The sequence below is a fragment of the Lissotriton helveticus genome, chromosome 2_1 (genome assembly GCF_964261635.1).
Source record: "Lissotriton helveticus chromosome 2_1, aLisHel1.1, whole genome shotgun sequence".
NCBI lineage: Eukaryota > Metazoa > Chordata > Amphibia > Caudata > Salamandridae > Lissotriton > Lissotriton helveticus.
Window position 1 is genome coordinate 1944464808 of NC_136059.1, and position 19967 is coordinate 1944484774.

Sequence of the window (19967 nt, forward strand, 5' to 3'; positions counted from 1 at the left end):
CAGAGTAAAGCAGGCAAAACATGGAAAGCAACGGGAACATTATTCAAATCATAAAGTGTGGAGGAAGTGACAAATGCATCAGTATTGTGTGACCAGAGTCATCTCTCCAGACATTTCTCAGAGATGAGATGGTAAAGGCTTTCCCACTATTAAATTGAAGGACATTTTTACCAAACATTATCTTAAGTGTCGTAGTTTGGTTATGCATACCTGTTTTGCTCAAGCCTACCTACGTCCCTCCTACCTGTGAAGTATATTGCATACACTTCCAATTTGATTTTATGAAATACTAACATACCAGAAACAGATAATTTAAATATGTTTCAGACGTGCACCCTCTGGAAAGCGTGACTGTAATTAACGGAAACCTGAGAGGCGCATCCACCTTCAATACGATGGTCTAGTGGGCTAGTGTCTGAGGGTTGGGGTGGCACATGTCTGTGTATGGGAGAATATTTGGCATGTCTGTGGGAGCATTAAATGCGTAAGTATACATTTTTTACATAGTTTCCTTTTCACTGCATGTATCTACATCTGTTAATTGTCTTAATTTTAGGATGGATTTAGGATGGTTTGGAAGATCTAAAAGTGTCAATCTATGCTTGAGGGGCACTATTTGCCACAATCCTACAAACTAAATTGAATACAAAATTATTCAAATATGCTCCTCTGCTGTCATTTTCGGTTTACCCAATTGTTATTCTCAATCTTAAATTAGATTATTTACAAGACCTTCTTGTTCACAACATATACATTTAAATCTGCATTTAAATGAAACTATGGAAAGGTAGTTCTGGGCATAATTCAAGTTTAGACAGCTAAAGGCATTCAACAGATTGCCCTTCCAATTTAATAATCTGCCATCGCTATGATAGCACACATCAAATATAAGTCAAATAGAAAATGTTTCTTTGAAGTTTTATGTTGATTAAAAAGTCAAGTCTACTAGTATTTGCTGGCGGGATTCAGAGGTATTAACGATATCATTGGGTATTATATATGTGCTGCTTACGTGACAAAATCTACCTCCCATATCGCTACAGTACACACAGAGGCACCACACAGCCTGAACATCCCCTTGCCTTTAATAATGCTGGTGTGCACCATGACGTACACTCAAAGGGCACTGGATTTGCTTACTTCGTTTTGATATCAGGATAACAATAGCAGAGCTTGTCTTCAAGCATATATCCAATGAAATAACAAGTTTGGCCATGAAAATTATTGCACTGCAGCAATTCATGTAGGGCATAAATTGCAAAGTAAGGCAATGCTGTGTATTTCACTGTAGTAGAGTTATTCTAATACCACCATCTGGCCAATGCGTCAGTCAGAGCACCAGCTGCGGCCAGTGCAGGTAAGAGTGGTAGGGTGGTGAGGCCGGGTGGGTGGGATTTCGACAGAGGACGATGAGGGAAAATTTACTATTTATTTAATTTTCCCTCGTTGTCTGTCTAAATTGCCCCCCACCCGGCCCCACCGCCCCACCAGTCATACCTGACGGGCCACTGCTGCAGAGCACCCAGAGGTCAGAAAAGAAGCAGCACTCATTGCTTGTACCTTAGACCGTCCATCTCTTCCATGTCGTCCAGAGTGATCATCCCATCTCCAAGGAAGATGAACAAGTAGCCGACTGGGCCGAACAATAGCTGCCCCCCTAAGTGCTTTCTGTGTAGTTCTGCTACTTCGAGAAACACTCGCCCTGTTCTCATGTCCACTTGATTGGCATTCTTCCTGCAATGAACAAAGGAAAATATATCGAGAAGCACACCACAGTCAAGATATACCTCGCCTTTAGAGGGATCCAGGGCCAGGCAAAGGAAGAGGACAGGAAGGTTTAACTCTGTTCTAAAATCCACAAAGAGAAATTAAATAGAGGTATAGCACGCAGTTAAAGCCCTTTAAAATGGAGTGCAATGATAAAAAGAATCAGGATTTTTTGTGTAGAATGTTGCAATAAAAGCTAACTTAAAGGGTCATACAGACAAAAATCACTGTACTCTCTACCGAGTTCTGCATTACTAACAGACTGCAATAATAGACATTCTAGAAAGTTGTGTTTCTTCATGACCTTTTCTTGGATTTTAAGAGCAACTGTGAAATTATTCACAGGCATGCTCCTTTTAAGGGGTCATTGGGTGAATAAGGTCATGATACAGCTCAACTCAAGCTGACATCATCAAGGTGATATTATACAATGCTTATTCTTGGTACTTCTTAGAGATGAAGGACTGGGTGAAGACAGCTCTGTTTTTTCTTTACACTCTATGCAAGTTTTATTTTCATTGCACTGTATGCCCCCCTTAAGTTTTATCAAAATCAGCCATCACAGTGAAAACTGACCGTAGTTCAATTGCTTAAATGTTATTTTATAAATAGAGAATGCCAACAACTGTGAATTTCATTTCAAGGTAAAAATATCTTGTGGCTGACAAGTACCTGGACACCGTATATTCGACGACTCGAAGAATGTGGTCGTGCGGCCCGCTGGCCCACCGCTCTAGGTTGGTGGTATAAGACACATAGAGCTTTCCATTTTTCTTGTAATTGGGATGGAATGCGAGGCTTAGCAGGCCTCTTTCATCTCCTCCCTGCAGTCAAATGAAAAATACAAAGAATTGTGAAGTTAATTATGTTCTTTATTGTGCTACAGCTGGAGCTCTCCCTAAAAAAAAAGTCGCTTTCTTTCTTCCCGGTGGATAATCTTTGCCCAAACTCTTTTCTTTCTACCGCACAAAAAGGATTATAAAACATTTCCCTTTGGGGGAATGTTTAAGAGTTGGGACAAGACAATTGTCTTGTGTGGTTATCTATGCGCAAGCCCCACTACGCTACCTTTGTGCAGTGATTTGTGTGTGTAATCTTTTGGTAGCCATGAAGACAAGTTTAAGTGCTGTGAAGGATTCTTTCCCGGGTTACTAGGCTGCTTGCAGTTCGCAGAAGACAAATAAAAGAGGCCCGTAATCAGCAAGTCACTTTTAATACAAGGATCCGAAACCTAAAACACAGCGCGCGCTGCCAGCTCCCACTGTCTTGGCATTATGTTTAGAAAATAGTTAAATTGCTTGTGTAATATGTAAACCTTTGTTTTACCCCGGAGGCTGCTACATCAGTTGTCACGAACACGGTGGTCCGGTCGTCATGCCTCGCGCGCACGGTCGGCTGTAAGCGGATGGATGCTGCTACAGGCTCACAGCCCCCTCACAGAAGGCCTGCTTTGCACTGTGGGCGCTTCCGTGAGGAGAACTTTTATTTTTGAGTAAAAATAAAAATCTTAAACAACTGTGTCCTGTTACGAGATGCGCTACAGAGTTCTGTGCGGCCTATGCTCTGTCTAGCGCTGTGGTAGAAGTGCACACATGACAGACAAATACCCCCTGCTACCAAACGTGGTCGATATATATTTTCCCTTATGATTTTCTGTAAATGCTATGAATATAGTGAAACCATACCACGTGTTCCACGCTGACGAGCTGCGCAATGCACTGCGAGCGAAAACCTGGAAATCACGACATTTTTGCGCAGAAAGTGCACTGGGGATTTAAAAAGCACATGCATGCACAATACAGAACCCAACAATCTCTGCATGATGTTAATTCTACCCAAAACAGTGCGCGTGCATAACACTCTTGACACCCGAAGTATATGCAGGCACGCGCAAGGAGCAATAATAGCATAATATCAACAACACAGATACAGGTCTTCATTTTCAGTGTCCACAAATCCATTCTAAGGCGGAAATGGGATTTGGAGCTCAATCAGGATTTTGAGTTTTGAGGCACAGCCACAATTTTCACCAGATAGGTTTCACCAAGAAAACTTTTTTAAAATGGTCTGCGCAAAAATGGTCGCAAAGAGGTAATGAATTCTGTAATCAGCAGAACCAACTTTGATCCTTATTGCATTGTATGCCTCATTAATACCTGGGAAACTTGGAACACGTGGGAAATACTGCATCAATTAAGTACGGCAAACTGAGGTATACCAATACAATGTACATCGACAGACAGACAGACAGACAGACAAGACAGACAGACAGACAGACAGACAGACAGACAGACAGACAGACAGACAGACAGACAGACAGACAGACAGATAGATAGATAGATAGATAGATAGATAGATAGATAGATAGATAGATAGATAGATAGATAGATAGATAGATAGATAGATAGATAGATAGATAGATAGATAGATAGATAGATAGATAGATAGATAGATAGATAGATTGATTGATTGATAGTGGGGTGTGACCACCCAAATACAGGAGCCGATGGACCATAGTCAGATAACTCATCTTAATGCTACATAGTTGACTTTATCTTCGAGTCTCTGCTCTCTTAGCTGCATAAACAGAACTAACACCTAATTTTGGATCGGGTGTAAGATGAAGAATTTTGGAAATATTGATAACACAGCTCTGTCGATTATTGTTGGCAGCAGTGTGCATGCCTCCTTTTCATTCGATTGCTATGGATGAATGCAGTTTCCATACCACAGCGCTGCAATAACCTATTGCAGTCTGCTACAAGACATAATTTTCATAAAAGTGATGCGCCCAGGCCAGGCAGGAGAATGCCAAGAGGTTGCATTAAAGTAGAGTTATATGGTAAATAATTTTCTTTGTAAGTGGTAGGTACTGGAAGGCTTTGAAAAAAAATACTTATAATATTTACTAGTTGAGGCAGTCTCTAGGCTTTTTTCCTCTGCATCGAACAACTTTATAGTTTCCCAGAGACCTCAACGACACAAACCATGGTGGTCAGGGTGAGGGGGCGGGGCGTGAGTGAGATGGAGGGGAAAGAGATCACAAACCATCTGCACTCAAAGAATAATGCTACTAGCAAGTGTCGAGAGTGCTATAAAAAGAGCGGTGAATGCATGGTAGAGGGGGGGGCTAGATCCCAAGTAAGTCCATGTGTAGAAACCTACTCCAGACGCACTCAGAGGCAGGGTGCTGTATTTTGGCTCTCCATCATCAGTGACAGAAAAGTCCCTCACATGGGAACAGATGTGTACCCCTGCCCTGAGGTGCCCTAGCTGCAATTATGTCTGGATTCATGGTGGTGATTTTTGTTGTCATGGGCGAACATGGATTATGCATGTGCGTCATGACATAGGCCATGGATTGTGTCCTTGTTGGACCTGGAGGACAACCCAAAGCACTTTCCTCATAGAGGTGAAAGTGAAAGTAGCATAAGAACGGTGGTGGCACAATACCATGTAGTGATCAGTAGAAGTTAACAGGCCTTTTTACTTGTGTCACTGAAGTGATGCGTACAGGCTCACTCATGTAAAGCTCTGCTGCCATATGCTTAACTCACCCTTGGCCTAAATCAAGTTAGTATATAGCGCTGTCTAGCACGTGTGTGTTGTATGCAAGTGCTGGGTGTATGTGTTCCTGTGTATGGCACAATAAATCGAAAAAAGCTGACTGGAGGTTCATGAGCATCCTCCCCAGCCTGCCTGAGTACATATAAATGATCTCGCCCCACACAGAGCTCTGTATTACACGTCTTTATTCTTCAGACTGTAACCATTAGCCGAACATACTACGTCATGGATTTTTTTTAACTAGACCCAATTATCTATGTCATAATTTTACAGTCTGTCAGGGACCAGAGAGGTCCCGCTATCTCTAACACACTCAAAACTACATTTCCCCCTTGTGAAATACATAGTACACAAAAAATGCATATATACATCATAACTCCTCAATTAGTTGTCAAGCTGCTCAAATCAATCTTCCAGAACTCATTGGGTGATGTTGAGAAGACATAGGAGAGGCACCCGCAGCAGGCACAGGTGATTCAGATACAGATGCACCCTTTGGGCTCTCCTGACTTCCACATGGAAGGGTCTCACTCTGAACACCTGGAGTCAACGAGCCTCGAGGCTGGTGTTTGAAATGAGAAGAATCTCTTGTGATGGACTTTCCAGGATGATGAGCAGTCAACATGTACCTTTTGCTAGTCACAACCCTCAGTGGGTCAGCATCAAAAGGAACATCAGACTTGTGTTTCTGTTTCTGCCAGACAATGATTTGGTCTCCTCTTTTGAACACAGTACTTGGAGTACAGGGGTGTCTATTCGCATGGGTCTTGATTTTGTGTTTGTGAGATGGATCAGTAGTGCGAAGTTTATCAATGTCAATAGATATTTCATTGGTCCATTGTGGCAATTTGGTTCCCATGGCTCTCCTAAAAATTAAGGTGGCAGGGCTTTCACCTGTGTTAAAATGGGGAGATGACCTGTGTGCATGAATAGAAGAGTGAAGAACTGATTTGAGTTCAAGCCTTTCCAGCGCAGCACACTGAGTGGTCTTCTTGAGGGTGCTCATAAATTGCTAGACAACCCCATTCGCCTGGGGCCAGAGACAGATTGTCTACAAGTGGAAAACAGGAGTATTCATCAACAATTACTAGTAGATGATGTCCATTGTCAAGGGGCCTCAAGTAATCAATTGCAATCTACTCCCATGCATGCTTTGGAAGATCAGACATGTTTAATGGGTGCAGGGTTGTTTTAGATGACAAGCATTTACACAAATGATATGCCCTTAATTCCTTTTCAACTCTTTCATCAAGACAAGGGAACCACACTAGGCCCATCAGGGCTCGCTTAGTAGCAACAACTCCATGACGTCCCTCATGTGCCAGTTCAATGATTTGTTGTCTCAGACATGACAATTTTCAACCCTTGTATTATAATGCCTTTTGGGGCAACAAAGTTCTTCCTGTTTCTTTTTTAATTTCTGGTTTTCAAGGTCATCATGAATGAATGAATCAATGAATCAACCAGGATTTATAAAGCGTAGTTAGTCATCCGATAGGATATCAAGGTGCTTGCAGATCCCGGAGGCTTATTCCTAAAGACAGGTTTTGAGGGCCATTCGGAATTCCGGAAGTGAGGTGATGGTCCGGAGTTGCATGGGGAGGCTGTTCCTGGTCTGTGCTGTGATGTGGGAGAAGGAGCGTCCTCCACTTCTGCTTCGGTAGATGTAGGGAGCATGGGCAAGTGAAGAGATCAAGTATGTTTCCTCCAAAACTGATATGTAACAATGTCTCTGAGTATAAGCAAATCTCTGTCAGTGCCTATGGCAACAATGCTTTGTTCCACTGATATGGCACCAGGGGCACTGGATTTTACAATGAAGTTAACATAAACATCAGTCACTTTAGGAATAGTGTCATGACATGGGATTGGTACACTTGAGAGGTAGTCAGCAGGGTTTTAATATTTTCCTGGACGATGCACAATCGTTTAATCATACTCCTGCAGTGGCAACCCCCACCTCTAAATGCAAGGGGGCATCTTGGCTTTAGGATTGCCAAAAAAGGTGAGTAATGCTTGGTGGTCAGTGACAACCATGAAGTGTTTTACATACAGGAACACATGAAAAAACCCACAAGCCCACACCACAGCGAGGCTTTCTTTTTCAGGTTGTTAATAAGCATGTTACGTCTGTGACAAACTCCAACCCGCATAAGTCATAATGTGTCTTGGTGCATTAGGATGTCCATTGTGTTGGGCAAGTATGGCACCTAACCCTACAGGGCTGGCATCAACAACAATCTCCATTTGTAGTTTCGGATCAAAGTATGCCATTTCAGTGTCATTCTCAATTGCATGTTTGTTTTTCTTAAAGCTTTGCTCACATTCATGTGACCATCAAAATGGAACATTTCCTTTCGTCAAGTCTCTCAATGGGGCACTTACAGTTGCAAAGTCGAGTATATACCTTGAACAGTAACTGGCCTTACCAAGGAAGAATCACAGTCTTTTTTACATCTTGTGGGGGAGGAGTGGATGACAAAGCTTGCACTTTATTTCGATCTGGAGTCATTCCTCCATCAGAAAAGACATGACCAAAGAACTTGAGTTTTGATTTATGAAACTCACACTTTGTTGCATTTAAAGTGAGACCTACATCAGCAGGTATACGCCACACTTGTCTAAGAGCTTTATCATATTCTTTATGTGTGGCCTGAAAAACCAAAGTGTTTCCACTGTAATTGAAAGCAATTGTGACTGACTGTATCTTGCAATGAATGACATCCTGAAAGAGTTCTGCAGCTGATGACACTCTGAAACTCAGTCTTTTATATCTAAACAAACCAACATAAATCGAAAAAGTAGTAATGTAGCTTCAATTTTCTTCCACCTCGAGCTGGTGATACCCTTGGTTCAAATCAAGGAGGGAAAATATTTTTGCTCCATTCAGCTGAGCAATCATGTCAGCAATATAGGGACCTGGATGTCGTTCTCTTTCAATCACCTTGTTAGCTAGAAGCATATTTACTTAGATGAACACGCCTCCTCCACAATCCTTTGGTACTGCCACTATGGGTGACACCCATGGCGTTGGACCATTGGATCACTCAATGATGTAATGCTTCAATAGTGTCTCAAGTTCTTTCTCAGTGGGTTCTTTTAAATGAAACACAATTTGACGATGTTGTTGAGCAACAGGATGGACGTCCTCATTTATGAGAAGTTTCACTTTCATTGTCTTAAGTGTTCTGAGTCCATGAAACAAGGATGCAAACTGATTCGCTATCTCATGATAGGTAAGGGACATTGTAGGGTACATAAATCAGCCCCATGTCATCCCCAGAGCTGAAACTGAGTAAGCATGCACTCGATGATGTGCCTTGCAGGACATGAATTGGTGTTGTACTTTCGTCTTTTTACGCTTCACAGTAGTTATAAAGGAACCTTGACTTTGCAGTGGCGTAGAAGCAGCCCATGTACACACTTTGGTTTTCAACAGGGTTAAATAGGACACCGGCGACATTGTCCTTTTCCACTAGCATAATGTTTATCGATGCACCACTGTCTATGATAAATCAATTCAAATCAAATCATATGATAAATGGTATGGAATACCCATTCACCTTCAGTGTAGGATTTTGGGACAGCGTTCAAATGAACTTCACACTTTTACTTGTCGATCTCACTTCGACTGGTATTTTTCCTTGCAAGAAGCTAGTCCTACATACGCACGTTGTCCAGTGGTCAACATTGGCATTGCACTCCCATGTTCCTCACTGCCACTTGACAATGATGGTGACAAACTTTAAGACGAGGAATTTGACGCCAATCGACACCGTTCAGTTTCTACTTGCCTCAACTGATGTTTCTGCTTGTCCTTGTGGGTTTGGTTGGAACAGCTCTGGAACTTTCTGGCATCCATTTAGTTTTCGCGATGTGAATGACTTCATCCTTCATTCGCTTTGCAAACCGTTACGAAATAGTTCTCTTTCCTGCAGCCTCCATATTTGCCGAAAGGCGGGACATTTACCTTCATGAGGAAAGGAAAATCGACTTTGAAAACACAACTTTTCTTTTGAGACATTACTTTGTGGCCTTCTACCTTGTGTTTCAGCTAACCTTTCACACTGAGCACTGATTTATTTTGGGCCATTATGGCCTCCATGTTAGCAACTTGTATGTCAGCTCTTTTTTTTGCTCTAGCAGCCATGAGTACTGGCTCCAAACTGCGTGTTTCTTTCAGCCTTCATCATCTGAAGGAATCGTGAGACAACCATCTATTACTCTGAGACACATAGCTTCTTCATCATTGAACTTGCACTGCTTGATGAGTTAATCAAGTCTTTCTACAAACTCATCCATTGTTTCCCCAGCTGTCTGCCTTTCTTGACTGAAAATATATCTTTAGTAGTCAACATTTGCCATTGGATTGAACTTGGTATTTAACACCTCTTTGATTTTCAGATACATCACTATGTGTTTTTTTCTTTATCACTTCTTTTATTGCTTTCCCACCCAATTCTTGAGATATTTAATGATCTTTTTGTCATTTGCTTCTTCCAGCGCATCAAAGAAATCATCAAGGTATTCAATCCAGGCAGTTCATCTGTCACCAATATTCAGGTTTTTGGTGGTATCGAAGGGAGGTAGCCCACTCCGGCAGTGTTTGCTGTCCACCTGGACGGCACCTTCTTTAGCATTAGCTGAGTGCTAGCTTTTGGGTTGTCGTGCCCACTCTGTGGTTGTGGGGTGCTGTCTTCTTCTTTGGCAGTGAGTAGCAGCTTTCTTTCTTGCACAGGATCTTTACCACTCTCACCTTTTTGCGTTATACCTGGTTTCTACTGCCTTTAGCATTACTTTGAGTCAGAAATGTTTCCACTTTTAGCGCTTCCTTGCCCTCGGCTATCACTGCCTTTAGTGCTTCTCTGTAACTGGTTGACACTGCCTCTAGCGTTGTTTTACTGCATGAATGATGGCTCTCTGTTAGGCTGTTGCACAGTATATCTTGTTTTGACTTTACCAGCAAATTTCTAGACAACGACTAACAACTTTCTGTAAAGTCTTCACTTTCTTCACAGACCTTGTATGAGCTGAAGTGACGCTTTGGCTCCACATATGCCAGCTGTCGATTTATCACTTTGACTGGGGCACACGTGGCAAGCACATGCAGTTTGCTGAACCACGGCAAACATTCCGGGAGAGCACTCTCAGTTTTTCTGGTTGTGGGGTGTACATAATCCCCTATCCTATTGCCACTTATAGCGTACTCCCCAGCTCAGGTACATGTAAATGATCATGTCACACACGGAGCTTAGTTTTACACATCTTTATTCTTCTGAGTGTAACCATTAACTTAAAGTACCATGTCATGAATTTTCTTAACCACATCCAACCTCTGATGTCACTATTTTACAGAGTTCGTCAGAGACCAGACTAACACACACAACACTACAATGAGGGGGCAAAGGAATCCTCCACTGTGAAGATTACTGCTATGCTGATCAGACCGCAGCCCGTTTGCGGAGTGAAGTTGGTGATCTTATAAGCCAGGTGGGGCAACCATGAAGATTTCAGGTGTGTCAGAAGGGAAGTTGGCCCTTTTTTGTGCTAGGTAGGCCCACCATGAAGATTACTGCAGTGCCGACTGGGCATAGCCTATTTGTAAAGGAAAATCAGCAACCCCATATGCCAGGTGGGGCCTCCTGAAGTTTACTGCTATGCCGATCAGGCTGTTGCCCATGTGCGGCATAAGGCCACAGACCCCATATGCCAGGTGGGGCTACCAGAAAGGACGAGGACCATTGCCTGGTTCAAGCCGTTATTGTGAGGAGAGCCCGCCATGGTGACACGTGCAGGCCCAAGCCCCGACTGAGGAGCGGAACCAGGCCAACTTACCAACCACTTGTCGTAAGGATCAGAAGAATTTACCATCTCATCGGAAGTAGTGCAGTGCACACCCAGCAGCTGCCTCTTACTAACAGCAGTCGTTGCTGCTCCCCACAGAGACTCCGGTGGCACCATCTTCGGATGGGTGGGGAAGACTGATTTCAGTGCCGGCAGGCCCCCAGGAGAATTTGTTCTGCTACACAGCACTTCAGGTGCTGGAATACTTTGACTTTTATCAGAGTCAGAGTGGGACCCCTGAGACTCGAACTACTTGTGGGGTCTAACCTGAATGTCACCTATTGTGAATGGAGAATAACCACAACTGCTAGTGAGAAGGAAATGGGATCCAGAGACCTGCCTATTGAAAACTATGGACCTTACCTCAGGGGGCTGTGTGCATTGTTTGTGTAAGACTTATTTCACTTTGTATTCGTATATAAATGCTAGTTTTGTTATAAAAGAAAGTATTTGACTGGGCAATCATTTATTGCTTTTATTAAATGTACTTTGAGTTGTGTGCCTGTGTTCACCCCCCAGTATCCAACTTCCCCTGAGAAGCCTTGGACGTTTCGAACCGTGCTACCACTGAGAGTCAAGTGCCAAAGGGGTACTTCGGCCCATTTGCTCAGGACCCATAGTAGGTCGGGCCCTAGGACATGGGGAGTAAAATGCCTCAAACCCCTCGGTTGGGCCCAGCAGGTTCTGCTTGCCACAGGGCTCTATGAAGGTGGTTCTTACAATTAGTATGGCCTCCCACAAGTGGGGGAAATTTGTTGTGGTTTCTGCTCTCCTTTGACAGGTTCAGTTGCAGCTTCTCAGCAAAAAGTGCCTCTTCCTCACAAAGAATAACCTTGAAGCATAAATCAAACCAAGAAAGCAGTTTACAATCTTTGAGAAACTAAAATTCTCATCTATTCTCTGAATTTGTTTGACTCGTGCTACAATGCACTTGGGTCTCATTCACATGTCAGACTAAACCTCCTCCTGGGTCTGGTGTTGGGCTCCTGTCTACCATCACAAGTCCCATCACCTCAGTGATACTGACCATGTTTGAAAGTCACTGGCACAGTCACAACCATCACCTACAGGCAGAGCTCTACATGCCACACCCTCAGGGTGACTTAGGGTGAGGCAATGCGCCAATGAAGAGCAAGCAATTTTCAATTGCTATTATGTCAGATGCTTGTTTTTACCATTTTACCAAGGGCATTGAAGTGGCCATGAAGCATATAAGAGAGCTGTACAATAGTTACTAAAGCCATTGCAATGCACAATAGCATCACTCAATCTAGACATTTATTTTGCATTCAAAGTAGCTGCACTTCCAAAGTCATTTATGAACAATTCTGATAAACAGATACAAACACACCCAGCATTAATGCATTTTCTTTTTTCCTTTACGCCCTTGCATTTTTCGTCTCCAAGCAGTCTTGTCTATTAACACGTTGTTACTCATGGTGCTGTTATGGTTTGTTCAAAAACACCCCCAGTGGCATCCCAAAATAACTTAATATCTACAGTACAAACACATTAGACATGTTTAAGGAATGGCCCGAAGGCGTGGGTCATTAATTTCTAGGTGTGGGGCCAGAACTCAAAGTGCTCACCGTTTATGTCAATTGTCTGTCACATCATTAAAGGATTTCACAAAAGGGAAGCAAGGAGAAGGATCAAGACGAAAAGGTAAACGTGCAAAACAGCCAATTTAATTCAATTCCAAACTTTCCCAAACAACAGTTCTCCTAGCACTTGACTTATGATATGGCTTTTGTTAAAGGGAAGCTGTTTCATATGGAAATCCCACACATATATCCCTCACATGTTGAGGGTCCCTTCAATTATCACTTAATTTTGAGTTGTTTCAAAAATATTTATGGGTGAGAGAGAAAGAGCGAGAGAGATAGAGATGTGACAAAGCACATGCGCGTTTTCCTGGATTATCTTTCTTCCCCTTGTGTTCTCTTTCATATATACTCTGGCATACAACTACCCTGATAAAATGCCTCGGATGGACATTTTTCCTCAGCTGCCAACTTTCTTAGAAAAGGCCCAAAATACATATGTGGCTCTATTAGATTTCACAATTTCCTTTGATACTAGGGACACTGGCTGGCTTGACCTCATTCATTGAGTGGGCCGCAACCTCATTCATTGATGGTGGCAGTGGTTACGATTGGGAGAGGATTGAAGTTCAGTGAAGGGAGTCATCTCCTTAACCTCTATATCTTGCCCTCGGCCACAGAGAAAGTAGAGTAATGGTGTCAAGTGTGTGCTGTCTGGTGATGACAGCCAGATCTTGCTACCTTCCACCAGGGGGCAGTTGATAATTCAGCTACTAAGGCATAGATGGCCATGGTGGAGACCTGAGCACAAGAAGTCTGCGCTTCCTAAAGGGTAGTTGGTTAAAGCCTCCTGCTTCTATGGTTAATGGCACCTGCTCAGGTACCAGTGGTGGACCCACAATTAGTGAAGTGGTCAAAACATCGCAGGACCACTTGCATAGGTCTATCTAGCCATGCCCAAGAAATCATTGCATATACTGGAGCTTGTGCACTATAGACGAAAAGAGCCTAACACGTGCCTTATAATGGCAGACACATATTGCGGGAACCACAAAAGAAATGTGTATGCTTCTTATTCCAGGGAAGGTGAAGCAAAGGAATGCCTCCTAAAGTCAGTAGTTCTAGTACAGGCCTCAATACCTGGATCCAGCGGCGTATCATGGGTTGCCGCACCCAGGGCAAGGCAAGTATTGCGCCCCCAAACCCATGGACCATTAGCACATACTGGCTCAAAATGTTAAAAGAAAATAAATTAGTATTAAGAATTTTTTTCTTTTAAACTTTTGCACCCCCAAAGAATTTTGCGCCTGGGGCAACCACCGCTCTGCTCCCCCCCCCCCCCCGCATCCCCCACCCCCCACGCTAAGCCCCTGCCCTGATCACACTTAGTCATGCATTGCACTTGCAGAGGAATTATATATTCTGTACTTTTTACTTGATAGGGGCTCTACCTTGTTTGAACAAAAATTGACTCCTACTCTCTGTCCCAGGAGCTGCGGGTGCGTTTTGGAAAGCCAGTTTAATGCATATTTGACAAGTGACTCTTGGGCGATTTTTAATTCATATACAGTAGTGGTGTTTTCTCAACTTTAACCTCTGCTGGCTTGTGTTTTCTCCTCTGTGGGGTATTGCTTAACTATGTCCAGAGGTGCTGTGTGCTATGAAGTTGGCCATCGGCGGGGTAATGGCATCGCAGAACTCAATAAACCTAAACTTTTTGGGGGTCATGCTCGACAGGGAAAGTTCCTAGAGGAGTTCAAGAAAGTCTAATTTCATGGTTAAAAAATGTATACAGCCTGAAGACTCAGCATTAGTGTCTCAGAGTGTAAAACTACATGAAACAAATTGTTCTGGTAACAAATCTCTTGAGCATTGCATCATTCACAGCCTCATCTTAAAAACATGAAACTCTGTGATTAATTGTGTCACTTAAAGACAGCATCTTAATGAAATGAGTATACACAGAATTATCACGTTATGGAAATCTCGCGTGTTTAATCTATGTTTCTATAGACATCATCTCTTTATTTGCAATTCTTTTCCATCCTGTTCGCCTGCAGGTTTGGTGTGGTGAGGCACTGTCCCGTGGGCACGGTGGCCCGAGTCTGTTCAATGTCTTTCCTTTTGCTGAACAGGCCTCTCATCTTTGAAGAAAGAATACGGAGAGTCTGCGACTGTGATTTAATACATCAGAAACAAAAGATCAAGCTGAAAAACTGTAGGCACGCTTTTAGTAATCAAGCAGTAATCTTGTTTCTGTAAAGACTGGTGTCATTTCATGCCAGTGGCTAATATGGCCCTCATGCAACAAACTGCGTGTTCTTCACTTCATTATAAGGAAACTTAGCACTGAGAACCTTGACTGCACGAGACAGTTTTCATTGTTATCTGATATTTCATATTTGCAGCCATAAATCTAAATGAGAACGTATGGTGACCTACAATTAGAGCAAACATTACACAATTTAACAAGACCACTGCTCTAATTTGGCCCCTTCAAACCGTGGGCTACGAATTCCAGACCACCAAAGAACAGTCATAAATTTAGAAACAAATCGAAGTTTTCTATTATCTAACTTTGCATGTGGAGTTTTCCAACAGATTGCCGAGACTTAAGGTTACATGTAAAAAAAAACATACATGCCAAGTTTTTTAAAGTGATTTATAGAGGTACTATTTGTGCAACATATATGTCAACAATCTAGAGGTGTACTTTACTAAAACAACAATTTAACACGTAATCCTTATAAACCACTGATTAAGTATAGAATGACAGCAATCATTCTGAAAAAGCTAAGCTGTCATCATGCTTCCGTGTACCAAAAAAGTGAAACTATGCGGTATTGAGATTTAAAGTTTAAATATAGTATAATAAAGTGCCATTGAGCAGTAGGTTTCAATTATGCCCAAGGTGCAGAAAAACAAACTTCAACTGAAGGCTCAATACTCCACTTTGATAACTGAGGTTAATGTTGAATGGTTTATATAAAATAAGACAAAGTCTTAGTTAGATCCTTATTTTAACACAACCCAATTTATTGGGAGAGAAAGTGGCAATGATAAAATGAATAATGGAAAGTAGTTGCAGAACCAGTGCTTAATTTAAGCTGGTGATTTCCGATGCTCAGTACCAGCATTTAATTGACAACACCAGCACTTATGACAGCCTACCACATGGTGGCGCTGTTAGTCTAATTTAGAGATAGAACAACAGTTGTTTATTAATAAGTTACACATTAAAATGATTAATGCCTGCCACCCAAGCCATTCTTATAGCTCTGGGGGCCAGAAATAGTCTGAATTGTCATACTTGTAGGAGTGTGATGGTTAGTAGTTGTGTTGGTACTGTCATTGTCAGCACTGTCAGGGGCAATAGGTGGTGCAAGTTCCAGTGGCCTCCTGGCGAGGGCCTTGGCACTATTTTGCTACAAATTAAGCACTGACTTCGACATCTTGGCACTGTGAACTTACACTGGATGCACTCTCTGAAGCTGCGGGCTCTAATGTATGATTAACTCATGCAAGCCAAATTTTTTGTGGTTATTACACTGGATTTGTAAGTGTACGGCTGTCAGAAATTGGCAATACGTGCATGCACCATGAACTCAGTTGCTTATCACACCACTCCTTTGTCAGTATCATGGAATACACAAGGTGAAATATATTCTTCTCGGTTCCATTCCACCTCCACTGACACCTATAAAATGCAAGAGAGTTTCTGTTTACAGTACATCTTACCTTTATTCTATGGTATGGTTACCGGGTTATGGATATTTGTCTTCCCTGCCATTGCCATATTTGTGGGTAGATTTCCTCGCCTGAATCTTAGCCTACCTAAATGTTGATTAACTTTGCATGCTTCTCAGAGATGCACATTAATTTATTCTTGTTATTCCTCTATAACTGCAGTACTCTCTTGGTGGTACATTAATTTGGTAACACCTTTATTAATCCTGCAAGCTTAGTTTATTACTAGCTGGAATGGTTCAATCACAATGATGGCACAATATTGCTGTAATGGCCATGAGCTGCCTGAAGTTATGGGGCCACTTTCCTGGACACAGGGCTTTTGTGAATCTTACTTGAGCCATCTGATGGATTAGTGACAACTAATCGTTTTCAATATGTGGTGCCCAACATAGGTTTGGTGTTAAATGACTGCCCAGGTAGTAAAAAAACAGAAAGTTGTTCTTGAGTACTATTCCTACATACATTGGTCTATTGGGTGGCTTTGCAATCCCTTTGGAAAAGATGATATATTTGTGTTCTAGCCTCATTTAATTCCAGGCCCGCTCAATACAAAAGAGTATAAAATCATTTAGTAGCTGTTGGAGGCCTTGTGGGGCTTTGATATTAGTAGGGTATCGTCAGCGAAGAGAAGTGCTGGCACTCTTCTCTCCCCAACTTTAGGAGCATCACACCCATCCCTGCTGAGGAATCCTACTACACCATTGATAAAGAGTGAGAATAGGGTGGGTGCTAAAACACATCCCTGTCTCACTCCCTGATTTATCGAGAATAGCTTGGTTAGTTGGTTATCCTCCCCCCACCTAACTTGGGCTTTTTTTGGTGAGTGCAGGCAGATTACAAAATCAAGCAAGTTTTGTGGAAGACCCATCTCTGCCAACACCCTCTATAATTTGGCTCGAGGGACCAAATCAAAGGCAGGTCGAGAAAGGCAACATATAACTTCCTGTCAGGAGGTGCTCCCAATACTTGTGATTTACTGAGGACCTGACAGTACCCCCTCGCAAGGGAGGCTGTTCCGGTCTGAGTTTTCTTTGAAATGTTTGATGGAAAACCTTCACAAGACGAGGAGCATGTACATCAGAACTTAATTCTCAGGATCGCTCTTCTGGACCATAACCCTTCCAGTCAATTAAACAATAGATTTTTCCCTCATGTTTAGTAGAATCTAGTATTCTTTTAACAAATTCTTCTCCGGAATCTACTTGTACAGTTTTAGGAGGAAGAGTTACTCTCAAACTGGGTGACGTTTTCCTTGACAAGGAGACATGGAAAACTGGATGGATCTTCATCTTTTTGGGTAACCTCAAACGATAAGTCACTGGATGTATTATTTTTTCGATTTGATAAGGACCTACAAACCTAGGTTGAAATTTGCGAACTCCTTTGAACCTAAGGTTTTTGGCATTTAACCATACCTTATCGCCAATTTGTAAGATTGGACCTTCTCTTCTCATTTTATCTGCATATCTCTCATAATTTTACTTAGCTCTAACTAGATTCTCTGTAGCTGTCTGGTGAATGTGTGTTAAGCTTTTAATCAATTCTTGAACTGCTGGGACTGATATTTCGCTATCTCTCACAGAAGAATTTGGGTGTCTCCCATAATTTAAAAAAAATGGAGAGAAACCTGTTGAGACATTGTTTGCGTTATTATAAGAGAATTCAGCTGCCTTCGAATCATCAATGTAGACTATGACGGATTGGTCTATGTATTCTCTCAATACACTGTTGATAAAGTGCTGAAAGGCAGCTGGAGCATTACATAATCCGTAAGGCATTACTTGGTATTCATACAATCCCAAATTGGTCCTGAAAGCCGTCTTCCACTCGTCCCCCTCTTTAACTCTGATCAAGTGGTAAGCACCACGAAGGTCCAACTTAGTTTAGATCTGTGCTTCTTTCACCTGATCTAAGAGTACTGAGATGAGCGGCAAGGGGTACCTGTTCTTGATAGTCACCTTATTTATTGCTCGATAGTCGATGCATGTTCTGAGTTCGCCTCCCTTCCTAGGGACGAAGAACAATGGCGAGGAGACTGGGGATTGGGAAGGACGAATGAACCCATTGGCCAAATACTTTTCAATATATTTTTTCAAAGGCTCATTCTCCTTTTCTGTAAGGGCGTACACTCTACTGCATGGTAGATTTGCTCCGGGCTCCAATTCTATTTGACAATCAAAGGATTGGTGAGGCGGTAGTTTTTCTGCCTCAACTTCATCAAATACATCCTCAAATTCGTTGTATTCAGGTGGAATTTCACTTGTGTGAATCACACAAACAGATATATCTTGGCTCAAAAGTAAGGCTGGTCCTGGTTCTCTTGATCTAGTTGTAGAATCAAAACTATTTTCTTTACAGAAATTTGAATCTATCTTCACTGTTCTGGTTTCCCAATTGATACTCGGGTTGTGCTCAGTGCGCCATGGTAACCCTAATATGATCTGGAATTGGGTGTCTATGAGATTAATTTTTATAATTTCTCTATGGTCTTCTTGAAAGATCATTTCTATTTGTTCTGTGTGGCTGGTGATGGGTCCTGAAGAAAGATTTGTTCCATCCACCACTCTCAATGGTTGGCTCTCAGACCAATTTTCATGGCGTATTTCAAATCACAAAAGTTTCCTGTTGCTCCTGAATCTAGCATAACCAAAACTTCAGTCAAGGGTATGTTTCTGAATTTCAATGTCATGGATATCATTAGTTGGGGAGAGGATGACTGTAAGGTATTTGCCAAAAGATGCTCCTCTGGAGTTGATTTATTCTCTGCAACCACCAGTCCAACTCCATTTACTGGTGGTGGTGGTGGTTGGAGTTTTCCTTCTCCTCCACAATACATTCATAAATTATTCTGTCGCCTTTTCTCTTTTTCTAGTTAAGGGACCACGGACAACTCCAATTTGCATTGGCTCCACCCCAGATTGACTTTCGCTTGTCTTTGTCGAATCCATTCTGACCCTGTCGAATCTTGGTGGGTTAAATATGAATTATTTTCTTTTTTCTCCTTTTCTCTCAGTTTGCCTAAAATCAATCTCCAAAACTAAATCTATTAAGGCCAAAATATATGTGGGGTGATTTGGAATTTGGGCTAGAATGTCTTTCAGTTCACCCTTAAGTCCTCGGTAACAGACGGCAGCTCTTTTGCTTTCTGGCCAATCAGTTTCTACCACTAGCTTGTTAAACTGGGCCAGGTATGCCACAAGATCCTTATTGCCCTGTCTCAGTTCTAGTAATTCATTATCTGTGGCATGCGATATTTTCTGCCGATCAAAAATCCGAAGAAATTCTTTTTTAAAGTCTTCAAAATTATATAATAGAGCGTCATCCCTTGAGACTAACGGCATTGACCAGTTGGCAGTATCGCCACTGAGGTAAGACAAAAAGAAGGCCACGCAGGACTGTGCGAAAATCGAAGGACAACACTTAAAGTGTAACGAACATTGTGTCAAAAACATTTGGGCCTTCTGGGGATCCCCACTAAATCGTTCTGGTGGTGCT

General features: G+C 42.2%; 1 protein-coding gene across 2 annotated transcripts in view; it reads right to left on the reverse strand.

The window, feature by feature from the left end:
• HHIP (hedgehog interacting protein) overlaps window positions 1–19967 on the reverse strand; it is a 225279-nt gene that overhangs the window by 71450 nt on the left and 133862 nt on the right. For both annotated transcript variants that reach the window (XM_078676879.1, XM_078676878.1), the window contains exons 5-6: window positions 2440–2591; window positions 1561–1734 (exon numbers count right to left, since the gene is read on the reverse strand). In XM_078676879.1, the coding sequence (XP_078533005.1) occupies window positions 1561–1734; window positions 2440–2591 (326 nt within the window). The remainder of the gene's footprint in view (window positions 1–1560; window positions 1735–2439; window positions 2592–19967) is intronic.